The sequence below is a fragment of the Eucyclogobius newberryi genome, unplaced genomic scaffold (assembly GCF_026437365.1).
Source record: "Eucyclogobius newberryi isolate DKJ021-1_F unplaced genomic scaffold, fEucNew1.0.hap1 SCAF_5, whole genome shotgun sequence".
NCBI lineage: Eukaryota > Metazoa > Chordata > Actinopteri > Gobiiformes > Gobiidae > Eucyclogobius > Eucyclogobius newberryi.
The window spans coordinates 7,501,538-7,515,306 of record NW_027316167.1 but is presented as its reverse complement, the minus strand read 5'-3'; the positions used below and the strand labels follow the sequence as shown (position 1 = coordinate 7,515,306).

Below are 13,769 nucleotides of genomic sequence, written 5' to 3'. Positions count from 1 at the left end.
GTGTACTCACTTATACTCACTTATACTTGTGTACTCACTTATACTCACTTATATTTGTGTACTCACTTATACTTGTGTACTCACTTATACTCACTTATACTTGTGTACTCACTTATACTCACTTATACTTGTGTACTCACTTATACTCACTTATACTTGTGTACTCACTTATACCTGTGTACTCACTTATACTTGTGTACTCACTTATACTCACTTATACTTGTGTACTCAATTATACCTGTATACTCACTTATACTTGTGTACTCACTTATACTTGTGTACTTACTTATACTCACTTATACTTGTGTACTCACTTATACTTGTGTACTCACTCATACTCACTTGTACTTGTGTACTCACTTATACTCACTTATACTCACTTATACTTGTGTACTCACTTATACTTGTGTACTCACTCATACTCACTTATACTTGTGTACTCACTTATACTCACTTATACTTGTGTACTCACTTATACTCACTTATACTTGTGTACTCACTTATACTCACTTATACTTGTGTACTCACTTATACTCACTTATACTTGTGTACTCACTTATACTCACTTATACTTGTGTACTCACTTATACTCTCTTATACTTGTGTACTCACTCATACTTGTGTACTCACGTATACTCACTTATACTTGTGTACTCACTTATACTCACTTATACTTGTGTACTCACTTATACTTGTGTACTCACTTATACTCACTTATACTTGTGTACTTACATATACTCACTTATACCTGTGTACTCACTTATACTCACTTATACTTGTGTACTTACATATACTCACTCATACTCACTTATACTTGTGTACTCACTTACACTTGTGTACTTACATATACTCACTTATACTTGTGTACTTACATATACTCACTTATACCTGTGTACTTACATATATTCACTTATACTCACTTATACTTGTGTACTTACATATACTCACTTATACCTGTGTATTTACATATACTCACTTATACTCACTTATACTTATGTACTTACATGTACTCACTTATACCTGTGTACTTACATATACCGGTACTCACTTATACTCACTTATACTTGCGTACTTACATATACTCACTTATATCTGTGTACTTACATATACTCACTTATACCTGTGTACTTACATATACTCACTTATACTTGTGTACTCACTCATACTCACTTATACTTGTGTACTCACTTATACTTGTGTACTCACTTATACTCACTTATACTTGTGTACTCACTTATACTTGTGTACTCACTCATACTCACTTATACTTGTGTACTCACTTATACTCACTTATACTTGTGTACTCACTTATACTCACTTATACTTGTGTACTCACTTATACTTGTGTACTCACTTATACTCACTTATACTTTTATACTCACTTATACTTGTGTACTCACTTATACTCACTTATACTTGTGTACTCACTTATACCTGTGTACTCACTTATACTTGTGTACTCACTTATACTCACTTATACTTGTGTACTCACTTATACTCACTTATACTTGTGTACTCACTTATACTTGTGTACTCACTTATACTCACTTATACTTGTGTACTCACTTATACTCACTTATACTTGTGTACTTACATATACTCACTTATACTTGTGTACTCACTTATACTCACTTATACTTGTGTACTCACTTATACTTGTGTACTCACATATACTCACTTATACTTGTGTACTTACGTATACTCACTTATACTTGTGTACTTACATATACTCACTTATACTCACTTATACTTGTGTACTTACATATACTCACTTATACCTGTGTACTTACATATACTCACTCATACTCACTTATACTTGTGTACTTACATATACTTACTTATACTCACTTATACTTGTGTACTTACGTATACTCACTTATACTTGTGTACTTACATATACTCACTTGTACTCACTTATACTTATGTACTTACATATACTCACTTATACCTGTGTACTTACATATACCGGTACTCACTTATACTTGCGTACTTACATATACTCACTTATATCTGTGTACTTACATATACTCACTTATACCTGTGTACTTACATATGCTCACTTATGCTTGTGTACTCACTTATACTCACTTGTACTTGTGTACTCACTCATACTCACTTATACTTGTGTACTCACTTACACTTGTGTACTTACATATACTCACTTATACTTGTGTACTTACATATACTCACTTATACCTGTGTACTTACATATATTCACTTATACTTACTTATACTTGTGTACTTACATATACTTACTTATACTCACTTATACTTGTGTACTTACATATACTCACTTATACTCACTTATACTTATGTACTTACATGTACTCACTTATACCTGTGTACTTACATATATTCACTTATACTTACTTATACTTGTGTACTTACATATACTTACTTATACTCACTTATACTTGTGTACTCACTTATACTCACTTATACTTGTGTACTCACTTATACTTGTGTACTCACTTATACTCACTTATACTTGTGTACTCACTTATACCTGTGTACTCACTTATACTTGCGTACTCACTTATACTCACTTATACTTGTGTACTCACTTATACTTGTGTACTCACTCATACTCACTTATACTTGTGTACTTACTTATACTCACTTATACTTGTGTACTCACTCATACTCACTTATACTTGTGTACTCACTTATACTCACTTATACTTGTGTACTCACTTATACTCACTTATACTTGTGTACTCACTTATACTCACTTATACTCACTTATACTTGTGTACTCACTTATACTTGTGTACTCACTTATACTCACTTATACTTGTGTACTCACTTATACTCACTTATACTTGTGGACTCACTTATACTCACTTATACTTGTGTACTTACATATACTCACTTATACTTGTGTACTCACTTATACTCACTTATACTTGTGTACTCACTTATACTCACTTATACTTGTGTACTTACATATACTCACTTATACTTTTGTACTCACTTATACTTGTGTACTCACTTATACTATTGTACTCACTCATACTTACTTATACTTGTGTACTCACTCATACTCACTTATACTTGTGTACTCACTCATACTCACTTATACTTGTGTACTCACTCATACTCACTTATACTTGTGTACTCACTCATACTCACTTATACTTGTGTACTCACTTATACTCACTTATACTTGTGTACTCACTTATACTCACTTATACTTGTGTACTCACTTATACTCACTTATACTTGTGTACTCACTTATACTCACTTATACTTGTGTACTCACTCATACTTGTGTACTCACGTATACTCACTTATACTTGTGTACTCACTTATACTTGTGTACTCACTTATACTTGTGTACTCACTTATACTCACTTATACTTGTGTACTCACTTATACCTGTGTACTCACTTATACTTGCGTACTCACTTATACTCACTTATACTTGTGTACTCACTTATACTTGTGTACTCACTCATACTCACTTATACTTGTGTACTTACTTATACTCACTTATACTTGTGTACTCACTCATACTCACTTATACTTGTGTACTCACTTATACTCACTTATACTCACTTATACTTGTGTACTCACTTATACTCACTTATACTTGTGTACTCACTTATACTCACTTATACTTGTGTACTTACTTATACTCACTTATACTTGTGTACTCACTCATACTCACTTATACTTGTGTACTCACTTATACTCACTTATACTCACTTATACTCACTTATACTTGTGTACTCACTCATACTCACTTATACTTGTGTACTCACTCATACTCACTTATACTTGTGTACTCACTTATACTCACTTATACTTTTGTACTTCATCCTCAGGACGGCCTCATTATCGAGAACATGCATGACGTCCCCTACACGTTCAGCGTGGGCCCAGAAGTCTGCGCGTGTATGACCGCCGTCTGCTCTGCCGTGAGGGGCCAGTGTCCGGCTCTGCCCCTGGGGGTCCAAATCCTGTCCTCTGCCAACCACCAAGCCCTGGCAGTCGCTCTGGCCTCAGGTACGACTCAGAGACCACCGAGGTACGACTCAGAGACCACCGAGGTACGACTCAGAGACCACCGAGGTACGACTCAGAGACCACCGAGGTACGACTCAGAGACCACCGAGGTACGACTCGAGACCACCGAGCCCTGGCCCTCGCTCTGGCCTCAGTTACGACTCAGAGACCACCGAGGTACGACTCAGAGACCACCAAGGTACGACTCGAGACCACCGAGCCCTGGCCCTCGCTCTGGCCTCAGGTGCGACTCAGAGACCACGAGCCTCGTTAGTTATGGTATTAACAATTATGCATAAGCCATTAAAGACACCGTTATTTAGAACACAATTGGCCCTTTTCACCAAACCGAGCGGGTACTTCCTGTGGCCTTCAAACTGCGGCGTTCCACTTCCTGCTCCGTTCATTCATTACGTGGAATCAGCAGATTAGTCTCGCTAAAATAAATCAATAATTAATGAATGCAAAGCAGAGCGCGAGTTCCAGGTGGATAATCACAGGCAGCACGTTAAGACCTGGGCGTAAATATTCATGTAAATACTAATGTAAATACTTCACCTGGAGACATCTATGTGTTTATAAAAGTCAGTGCTTTTACTAACGCTAAGCTAAAGCTAACGTACGATAAATGTAATCAATCGTTTCAAATTAACACCACAAACTGAACTAACCTGTTTACAAAAGTGCTTATTTGCGTTCTATTTACGTTGATCAAGTCTGTGTTATATTTAAGTTAATGTAAGTTAGCCTTTAGCTTTGAGACAGGTGACATATTAAAAATTATTTTCCATCTGTAACTCACTCTGCGTCGTCAGATCTGTTTAATTTTTGATTTATTTGTGCAAGACTCGAGCTAATTCAGACAGAGAATGAATGGAATGAGAAGTGAGGATCTGCTAAGATGATATAACTATAATTTTAACTACTCCAAACCACGTTTCTTCATGTATTTGAACAGTAAAACCTTTCATAATCTAAACAATGACAATGTACATGTAAAATACAATTGTAAAAGACTTGAATTCAGGCTCCGATATCACAAACATTTAAGCGATTTACATGTATCTCAGTCACCCAGTCAGACTTACTCATTTGGATGAGAAGGTCTACTTTTGAACTTGTACTTTGGTCATATTATTAATGGACAATACGGTATTAAACGTCTTGATTACAGCACAACTCGGCTTAACCCTTCATTTTACAGTAATGTTACACTCAATTCCCGCTTAAACGTCCATTAAATGTGACATTTCACCATCATCAATAATTTGCATTTGTTCTTTAAGGGCTGAACGGAACGAGTAGCTGCAGGTTTTCTGTTCAAAGGTCGTTCAAAGGTCGTCAGCTTCTGAGCTAATATGCATGTTTCGACGCTTTCGGTTGCTGAGACGTGTTACGCAGTGTTTTCTCGACCGATGGAAGACGAAACGCCGCGTGATCTGTGGTTTGTGTCGTTAGGCCTCGACTTCATCAGTGATCTGTGGTTTGTGCCGTTAGGCCTCGACTTCATCAGTGATCTGTGGTTTGTGTCGTTAGGCCTCGACTTCATCAGTGATCTGTGGTTTGTGTCGTTAGGCCTCGACTTCATCAGTGATCTGTGGTTTGTGTCGTTAGGCCTCGACTTCATCAGTGATCTGTGGTTTGTGTCGTTAGGCCTCGACTTCATCAGTGATCTGTGGTTTGTGCCGTTAGGCCTCGACTTCATCAGTGATCTGTGGTTTGTGTCGTTAGGCCTCGACTTCATCAGTGATCTGTGGTTTGTGTCGTTAGGCCTCGACTTCATCAGTGATCTGTGGTTTGTGTCGTTAGGCCTCGACTTCATCAGTGATCTGTGGTTTGTGTCGTTAGGCCTCGACTTCATCAGTGATCTGTGGTTTGTGTCGTTAGGCCTCGACTTCATCAGTGATCTGTGGTTTGTGCCGTTAGGCCTCGACTTCATCAGTGATCTGTGGTTTGTGTCGTTAGGCCTCGACTTCATCAGTGATCTGTGGTTTGTGCCGTTAGGCCTCGACTTCATCAGTGATCTGTGGTTTGTGTCGTTAGGCCTCGACTTCATCAGTGATCTGTGGTTTGTGTCGTTAGGCCTCGACTTCATCAGTGATCTGTGGTTTGTGTCGTTAGGCCTCGACTTCATCAGTGATCTGTGGTTTGTGCCGTTAGGCCTCGACTTCATCAGTGATCTGTGGTTTGTGTCGTTAGGCCTCGACTTCATCAGTGATCTGTGGTTTGTGTCGTTAGGCCTCGACTTCATCAGTGATCTGTGGTTTGTGTCGTTAGGCCTCGACTTCATCAGTGATCTGTGGTTTGTGTCGTTAGGCCTCGACTTCATCAGTGATCTGTGGTTTGTGCCGTTAGGCCTCGACTTCATCAGTGATCTGTGGTTTGTGTCGTTAGGCCTCGACTTCATCAGTGATCTGTGGTTTGTGTCGTTAGGCCTCGACTTCATCAGTGATCTGTGGTTTGTGTCGTTAGGCCTCGACTTCATCAGTGATCTGTGGTTTGTGTCGTTAGGCCTCGACTTCATCAGTGATCTGTGGTTTGTGTCGTTAGGCCTCGACTTCATCAGTGATCTGTGGTTTGTGTCGTTAGGCCTCGACTTCATCAGTGATCTGTGGTGTGTGTCGTTAGGCCTCGACTTCATCAGTGATCTGTGGTTTGTGTCGTTAGGCCTCGACTTCATCAGTGATCTGTGGTTTGTGTCGTTAGGCCTCGACTTCATCAGTGATCTGTGGTTTGTGTCGTTAGGCCTCGACTTCATCAGTGATCTGTGGTTTGTGTCGTTAGGCCTCGACTTCATCAGTGATCTGTGGTTTGTGTCGTTAGGCCTCGACTTCATCAGTGATCTGTGGTTTGTGCCGTTAGGCCTCGACTTCATCAGTGATCTGTGGTTTGTGTCGTTAGGCCTCGACTTCATCAGTGATCTGTGGTGTGTGTCGTTAGGCCTCGACTTCATCAGTGATCTGTGGTTTGTGTCGTTAGGCCTCGACTTCATCAGTGATCTGTGGTTTGTGTCGTTAGGCCTCGACTTCATCAGTGATCTGTGGTTTGTGTCGTTAGGCCTCGACTTCATCAGTGATCTGTGGTTTGTGTCGTTAGGCCTCGACTTCATCAGTGATCTGTGGTTTGTGTCGTTAGGCCTCGACTTCATCAGTGATCTGTGGTTTGTGTCGTTAGGCCTCGACTTCATCAGTGATCTGTGGTTTGTGTCGTTAGGCCTCGACTTCATCAGTGATCTGTGGTTTGTGTCGTTAGGCCTCGACTTCATCAGTGATCTGTGGTTTGTGTCGTTAGGCCTCGACTTCATCAGTGATCTGTGGTTTGTGTCGTTAGGCCTCGACTTCATCAGTGATCTGTGGTTTGTGTCGTTAGGCCTCGACTTCATCAGTGATCTGTGGTTTGTGTCGTTAGGCCTCGACTTCATCAGTGATCTGTGGTTTGTGTCGTTAGGCCTCGACTTCATCAGTGATCTGTGGTTTGTGTCGTTAGGCCTCGACTTCATCAGTGATCTGTGGTGTGTGTCGTTAGGCCTCGACTTCATCAGTGATCTGTGGTTTGTGTCGTTAGGCCTCGACTTCATCAGTGATCTGTGGTTTGTGTCGTTAGGCCTCGACTTCATCAGTGATCTGTGGTTTGTGTCGTTAGGCCTCGACTTCATCAGTGATCTGTGGTTTGTGCCGTTAGGCCTCGACTTCATCAGTGATCTGTGGTTTGTGTCGTTAGGCCTCGACTTCATCAGTGATCTGTGGTTTGTGTCGTTAGGCCTCGACTTCATCAGTGATCTGTGGTTTGTGTCGTTAGGCCTCGACTTCATCAGTGATCTGTGGTTTGTGTCGTTAGGCCTCGACTTCATCAGTGATCTGTGGTTTGTGTCGTTAGGCCTCGACTTCATCAGTGATCTGTGGTTTGTGTCGTTAGGCCTCGACTTCATCAGTGATCTGTGGTTTGTGCCGTTAGGCCTCGACTTCATCAGTGATCTGTGGTTTGTGTCGTTAGGCCTCGACTTCATCAGTGATCTGTGGTTTGTGTCGTTAGGCCTCGACTTCATCAGTGATCTGTGGTTTGTGTCGTTAGGCCTCGACTTCATCAGTGATCTGTGGTTTGTGTCGTTAGGCCTCGACTTCATCAGTGATCTGTGGTTTGTGTCGTTAGGCCTCGACTTCATCAGTGATCTGTGGTTTGTGTCGTTAGGCCTCGACTTCATCAGTGATCTGTGGTTTGTGTCGTTAGGCCTCGACTTCATCAGTGATCTGTGGTTTGTGTCGTTAGGCCTCGACTTCATCAGTGATCTGTGGTTTGTGTCGTTAGGCCTCGACTTCATCAGTGATCTGTGGTTTGTGTCGTTAGGCCTCGACTTCATCAGTGATCTGTGGTTTGTGCCGTTAGGCCTCGACTTCATCAGGGCGGAGGGGTTCGTCTTCTCCCACGTGGCGGACGAAGGCCTGTTGAACGCCTGCGCCGGAGATCTGCTCAGGTACCGCAGGCGGATCGGGGCGGAGCACATGCGCATCTTCACGGACGTCAAGAAGAAGCACAGGTAACTCGGCAACGGTGAAGCAGACGCACAATAAAGCACTGAAACGTGTCCCGTTCTTAGAGGATTAACACGAGCACGAGCGGTTTAGAGTTTAAACACACAGAGACGTAACGTAATCAGAATCAGAAAAGGTTTATTGCCGTTGTCGTTGAAGAGAATTCACAAACAGGAAGTTACTTTGGTGATTCAGTGCAACATAAAACAATGAACAATGATAAAACAACATATATAAGTCAAAAAGAAAAACAGTTAAAATCTGCTTTAGGATAAAAATAAAGATAGACTATAAGATAAAAAATAAGCTATAAGATAAAAAAAATATGTAATATATCTGTAGATGAAATAAAACTATTGTGGATTGACATATCTCATCAGAATCTGAATAAACAAATAATGTAAAGTGCAGTTGTAAATGTGATATTACACTTAACTTTTGCTTCTATTCTGGAATGTGAAATGTATTTTCTAACACACTTTAAAAGGATCTATAAAGAAAGTGCATTATCTGAACGCATTGTTCATTGTTTTATTGCCACAGCGTGATGAAAAAGTACTTTCATTTGTCTTTTTTGATGACATCAGAAGCTGGTTAGGGCCATTTTAGAGAAACAGTTTCTATAACGACCTCGCCACATTATTTTCCAGGCAGATCGTATTGTGAGATTAATGCTGTAATAATATTGTCCCGTGAGGATCGGCGTCGTCACATACTGTACATGCATCGAGACGGATTGTTTTGACTATTTAAAAGTACACACAGGGAGGAAAGGAAGTATTTGAACACCCTGTGAAGTTCTCCCACTTAGAGATTATCGAGGGTTTTTAACAGTTCATTTGTCTGTTATTGCTGTATTTGAACACCTGCCAATCAGCAAGAATTCTGGCTCTCAAACACCTCTCTCCACTTATTCATCTAAATTAGAAGCACTTGTTTGATCTTGTTAGCTGCATAAAGACCCCTGTCCACATCACAATCAGTCTGACTCTTAACTACAACCATGGGAAAGACCAAAGAGCTGTCAAAACGTAAGATAAATCAGTGTTTAGATTGCTTCTCTCACAGTGGAAATGCTCCGACCATGAACAAATCGCAGTGTTCAACTACTTCTCTTGCTCCTTGTGAGTGAACGAAACCTTTTCTACAGCTCGCACGCGCTCACTTCAGACGTGAGCGTTGAAGAAACCGCTCGAGCCGCCGAGTTCTTCCTGTCAGACGGTCTCATCATCACAGGAAGTGCCACTGGAGTGCAGGCGGACCCTCAGCAGCTCAAAGGTTCTGCAAACACTTCTCTACAAACCATCGTAAAACATGTCAGAAATGAGTCGCCGCTTGTAACCGACGTGCGCGGCGCTAAAAACCACATGATCTTTAAAACTGTGGTTGCGCGACATGGTTTGACCAGTAGGTGTCAGTGTTGCACTAATATAAACGCGGTGTGCAGTGTTTAGGCTGTTCTATGCAGCTGTCACTCAACCTCGACTCCTTAAAGCAAAATCCTACGATCATATCACAAGGAAACTGACTTACTTGAATAGTGATCTACAAATACAATTACAAATACTCACGTTGTTGTAATTGAGTAGATTTGTTGAGTAATTTTATATTTATATTTTATATTTATATTGAGTGTAATTTAATAAAAACAAACTAAATCCCGCTTCAAACTGTTTATTTCATTAGGTTTTGTATTAAAGACTATAAAAGATCTTAAATTATACCTTTGTTTACACAAAGGAAGAACTCATGAAACTGCGGAGTATCGTCGTCTTAGCCGGAGATCGTCACGTTATCCCGGCGGACATCCTAAGGAAAACGCAAAGTTTGACATGGTTTATAAGAGATCTTCTACTGAGAGTGTTTTTCAAACTTCCTATAAATGATCTGTTCTTTTCTTCTGTATCTACCTCTGTATCTACCTGCGTTGCATCAATGAAATTTCCCCATGTGGGACAATAAAGGAATATCTTATCTTATTATACAAAAAGTTGTTTTCTTGCGTACAAAGGCAGTACATTTTATTCATGTAACTGTCCTGTAACTTAAGTACAAATATTCAGGACTCCATATTTTTATTTTTGTTTGTTTTTGTGACTATATTTAAAAAAAAATAATTATATTTTATTGGCGTTAATAAAACTAAAAATTCTGAACTCTATATTTTTATTTTTGTTTATTTTGTGACTGTATTTTAACTTTTTTAATATTTTATTGACGTTAAGTTATAAAAAATATGTTCAGGATTTTATTTTGTGACTTATTTAATATTTTATTGTCGTTTATAAAAAAATATTTAAAAATGTAGGACTCTTCCCACACCTATTAAATCCTTTTCACATTTATTTATCACAGTCTTAAAAAACTAACATTCTAAGAAGCGAACGATGTCAAACATGACTTCTTCTCTTCATAACAGTCGTACCAACGTCATGAGGACGACATGGACGTTGTTTTAATCACATAAATAACAAAGACGCGCTTAAAGTACTTCACGTAAATGTCAGTAAACTTTTTATTTCTTTACTCATTGACAATAAACAATAAATACTCCCCCTGAAGCAGACGCTCAGTACTTTTCTTCTTCTTTGGTGTTTTATGGTTGATCTTCAAGTGTTACATTACCGCCACCTGCTGTTTTTCCTGCGTCGACCCTCTGAACTGTCCTTAGCGACCTTAGCGACTTTAGCAGCAGCAGCAGCGGCGGCGGCATTCAGTCCTCTATTTTTAGGTCCCGCCCCCAGCTCAGACGCCACAGAATTCCACACGCGGCAAAAATAAACACTGCGTCACGGAAACCACCGTAAACACACACCTCGGTACACCGCCGCGACATCACCGACACGTCATCGTCACGGGAACCACAGTAAACACACACACACCTCGGTACACCGCCGCCACACTACTGACACGTCATCGTCAAGGAAACCACAGTAAACACACACCTCGGTACACCGCCGCCACACTACTGACACGTCATCGTCACGGAAACCACAGTAAACACACACCTCGGTACACCGCCGCCACACTACTGACACGTCATCGCCGACACGTCATCGTCACGACCGACACGTCATCGTCACGGCCGACACGTCATCGTCACGACCGACACGTCATCGTCACGGCGACACGTCATCGTCACGGCGTGTTGTCAAGCGTGTAAATGATTTGTGTTTGTTTGTACGTTTGTTTGCAGAGGTCTCCCGGTGCGTGAAGATACCCGTCCTGATTGGTTCCGGCGTCACCCGGGACAACGTGGAGGATTACATCGAGGCCAACGCCATGGTCGTCGGCTCGCATTTCAAGAGGGACGGACACTGGGCCAACGCCGTGGATCCGGAGCGAGTGAAGAGGTTCATGACGAAGGTGAACGGACTGCGACGCGCCACGTAGTACGACGCACGCCAGAACGCCGCGGCGGCGACCGGACGAAGCGGCGGCGACCGGGCGAAGCGGCGGCGACCGGGCGAAGCGGCGGCAAGCGGGTCGTATTGTGCGGGTCGTGGTTTAACACTGAACAAACCTCGTCAAAATGCATTGGGATCTGTAACAAAAAAAAATAGCGATACCGTATATTCCGGAGTATAAGTCGCACTGGAGTATAAGTCGCACCAGCCAAAAAATGCATAATAGAGAAGAAAAAAACATATATAAGTCGCACTGGAGTATGAAATGCAGTTGCAAGTGTGAAACTAACAAATAATATCACATATAAGTCGGAGTATAAGTATAAATATAAGTAGAAGTCGCACCCCGGCCAAAACTATGAAAAAAGGTGCGACTTATAGTCCGGAAAATACAGTATATCGTAGAACGTCACAAGCGCGATATATTGATTATCGCACGTATCGCGAAATTGTGGTATTGTCCCGTCGCAATCGTATCGACTATGAAATGAAATTAGTCAAAAAGTGGTGCAAAAACAGTAATAATTCCACGTTTGTTTTAAATGAGGCGTCGGATCTGTGGAAAGGCGTGTTTCCCAATGTGTTTTTTTGTTATAAAACGTGTGTAATTGAATAAACGCAGATATGTTTAATGCCAAACTGTGGAGCATTGCAGGAGAAACGATGACATCTCCATGGAGACGGTCGTGTGGCAGAACCTCCACTGGAAACGTGACAAGGAAAAAAGGGGGAAATGATGTGGCTGAATATTCACTTTTAGCTTTATAATAATAACAATAATAATAACAGTAATAAAAAGTAATAATAATAAAAAGTAATAATAGAAAATAAATTAATAATAATTTAAAAAAGTTATAATAATAAATAAAGTAGTAATATTAATAATAATAAAGTAATAATAATAATGGAAAATAAATTAATAATTATTTTAAAAAGTTATAACAAATAAAGTAGTAATAATAATAATAAATATAGCCGCAAGCGGCAATGATCGGCCCTCGCCACGCCGCCGCCACACCGCCGCCACGCCGCAAGAGGAGGGGGCGCTAACGCGCCCCAATTGTCCTTTTATTACGCCTACTGCTGAATCTGTGACGCTGTCACATCTTCTCCCCTTTGTTTTACCATCAAAAAGCTATTTTATTTTGAATTCTTGGCAAAATGTGCGGCTTTGCCGCACAGACACCGTGACTCTTTGAATAAAAATGTGGATCACTTTTGATGGTCCACCCCTGAAGATGAGTCTCACCAAATTTCAGGTTAATAGGGCTAAAGCCCTGGGAGGAGTTTGTGAAAGTCTAAAGTGTAAACATGTTCTGGCGATTTCCCCATTGGAATAACATGGAAGGTTTCGGTCATCGTTACGGCAACGCCATAACAATTATGACATGGGTCTCATTGACTTTTTTGATGGGGCCAAAATTGAGTTGTGTGTCAAATTTCATATAATTTCGCAAAACTAAACATTTAACCTCCATATAAAATCTGTAGGGGGCGCTGTGGCGCCAAATGAATTTATTTCACTTCAAGTAGGTTTAGGACAAAGAGTTTAACAACTGATTCTAATTTGACGCAATTCGGACTTTATCTGCGCAAACGGCAGAAATGTTAAATATGGGAGATTTCTGAAATTTTAGCTACAGTTTGCGGCTTCGCCGCTCAGAGACCGTGAGAGGTATCAATGTAATTTGGATAACTTTTGATGTCCCACTCCTCAGTAGCATTTTCACCAAATTTCAGCTTTTTAGGGCCAACGCCCTGGGAGGAGTTCGTAAAAGTACGACGTTTGGAAAAACTCCGAAGTCATGTTTAGCCATTTTTGAAG

General features: G+C 40.6%; 1 protein-coding gene across 1 annotated transcript in view; it reads left to right on the top strand.

Annotated features, from left to right (window-relative positions):
* LOC140381201 (uncharacterized protein F13E9.13, mitochondrial) overlaps nucleotides 1-12,723 on the top strand; it is a 51,539-nt gene extending 38,816 nt beyond the window's left edge. The window contains exons 3-6 of the mRNA XM_072465227.1: nucleotides 3,828-4,008; nucleotides 8,392-8,542; nucleotides 9,688-9,815; nucleotides 11,734-12,723. Of these exons, the coding sequence (XP_072321328.1) occupies nucleotides 3,828-4,008; nucleotides 8,392-8,542; nucleotides 9,688-9,815; nucleotides 11,734-11,930 (657 nt within the window). The 3' untranslated portion in view covers nucleotides 11,931-12,723. The remainder of the gene's footprint in view (nucleotides 1-3,827; nucleotides 4,009-8,391; nucleotides 8,543-9,687; nucleotides 9,816-11,733) is intronic.
* The last annotated feature ends 1,046 nt before the right edge of the window (nucleotides 12,724-13,769 follow it).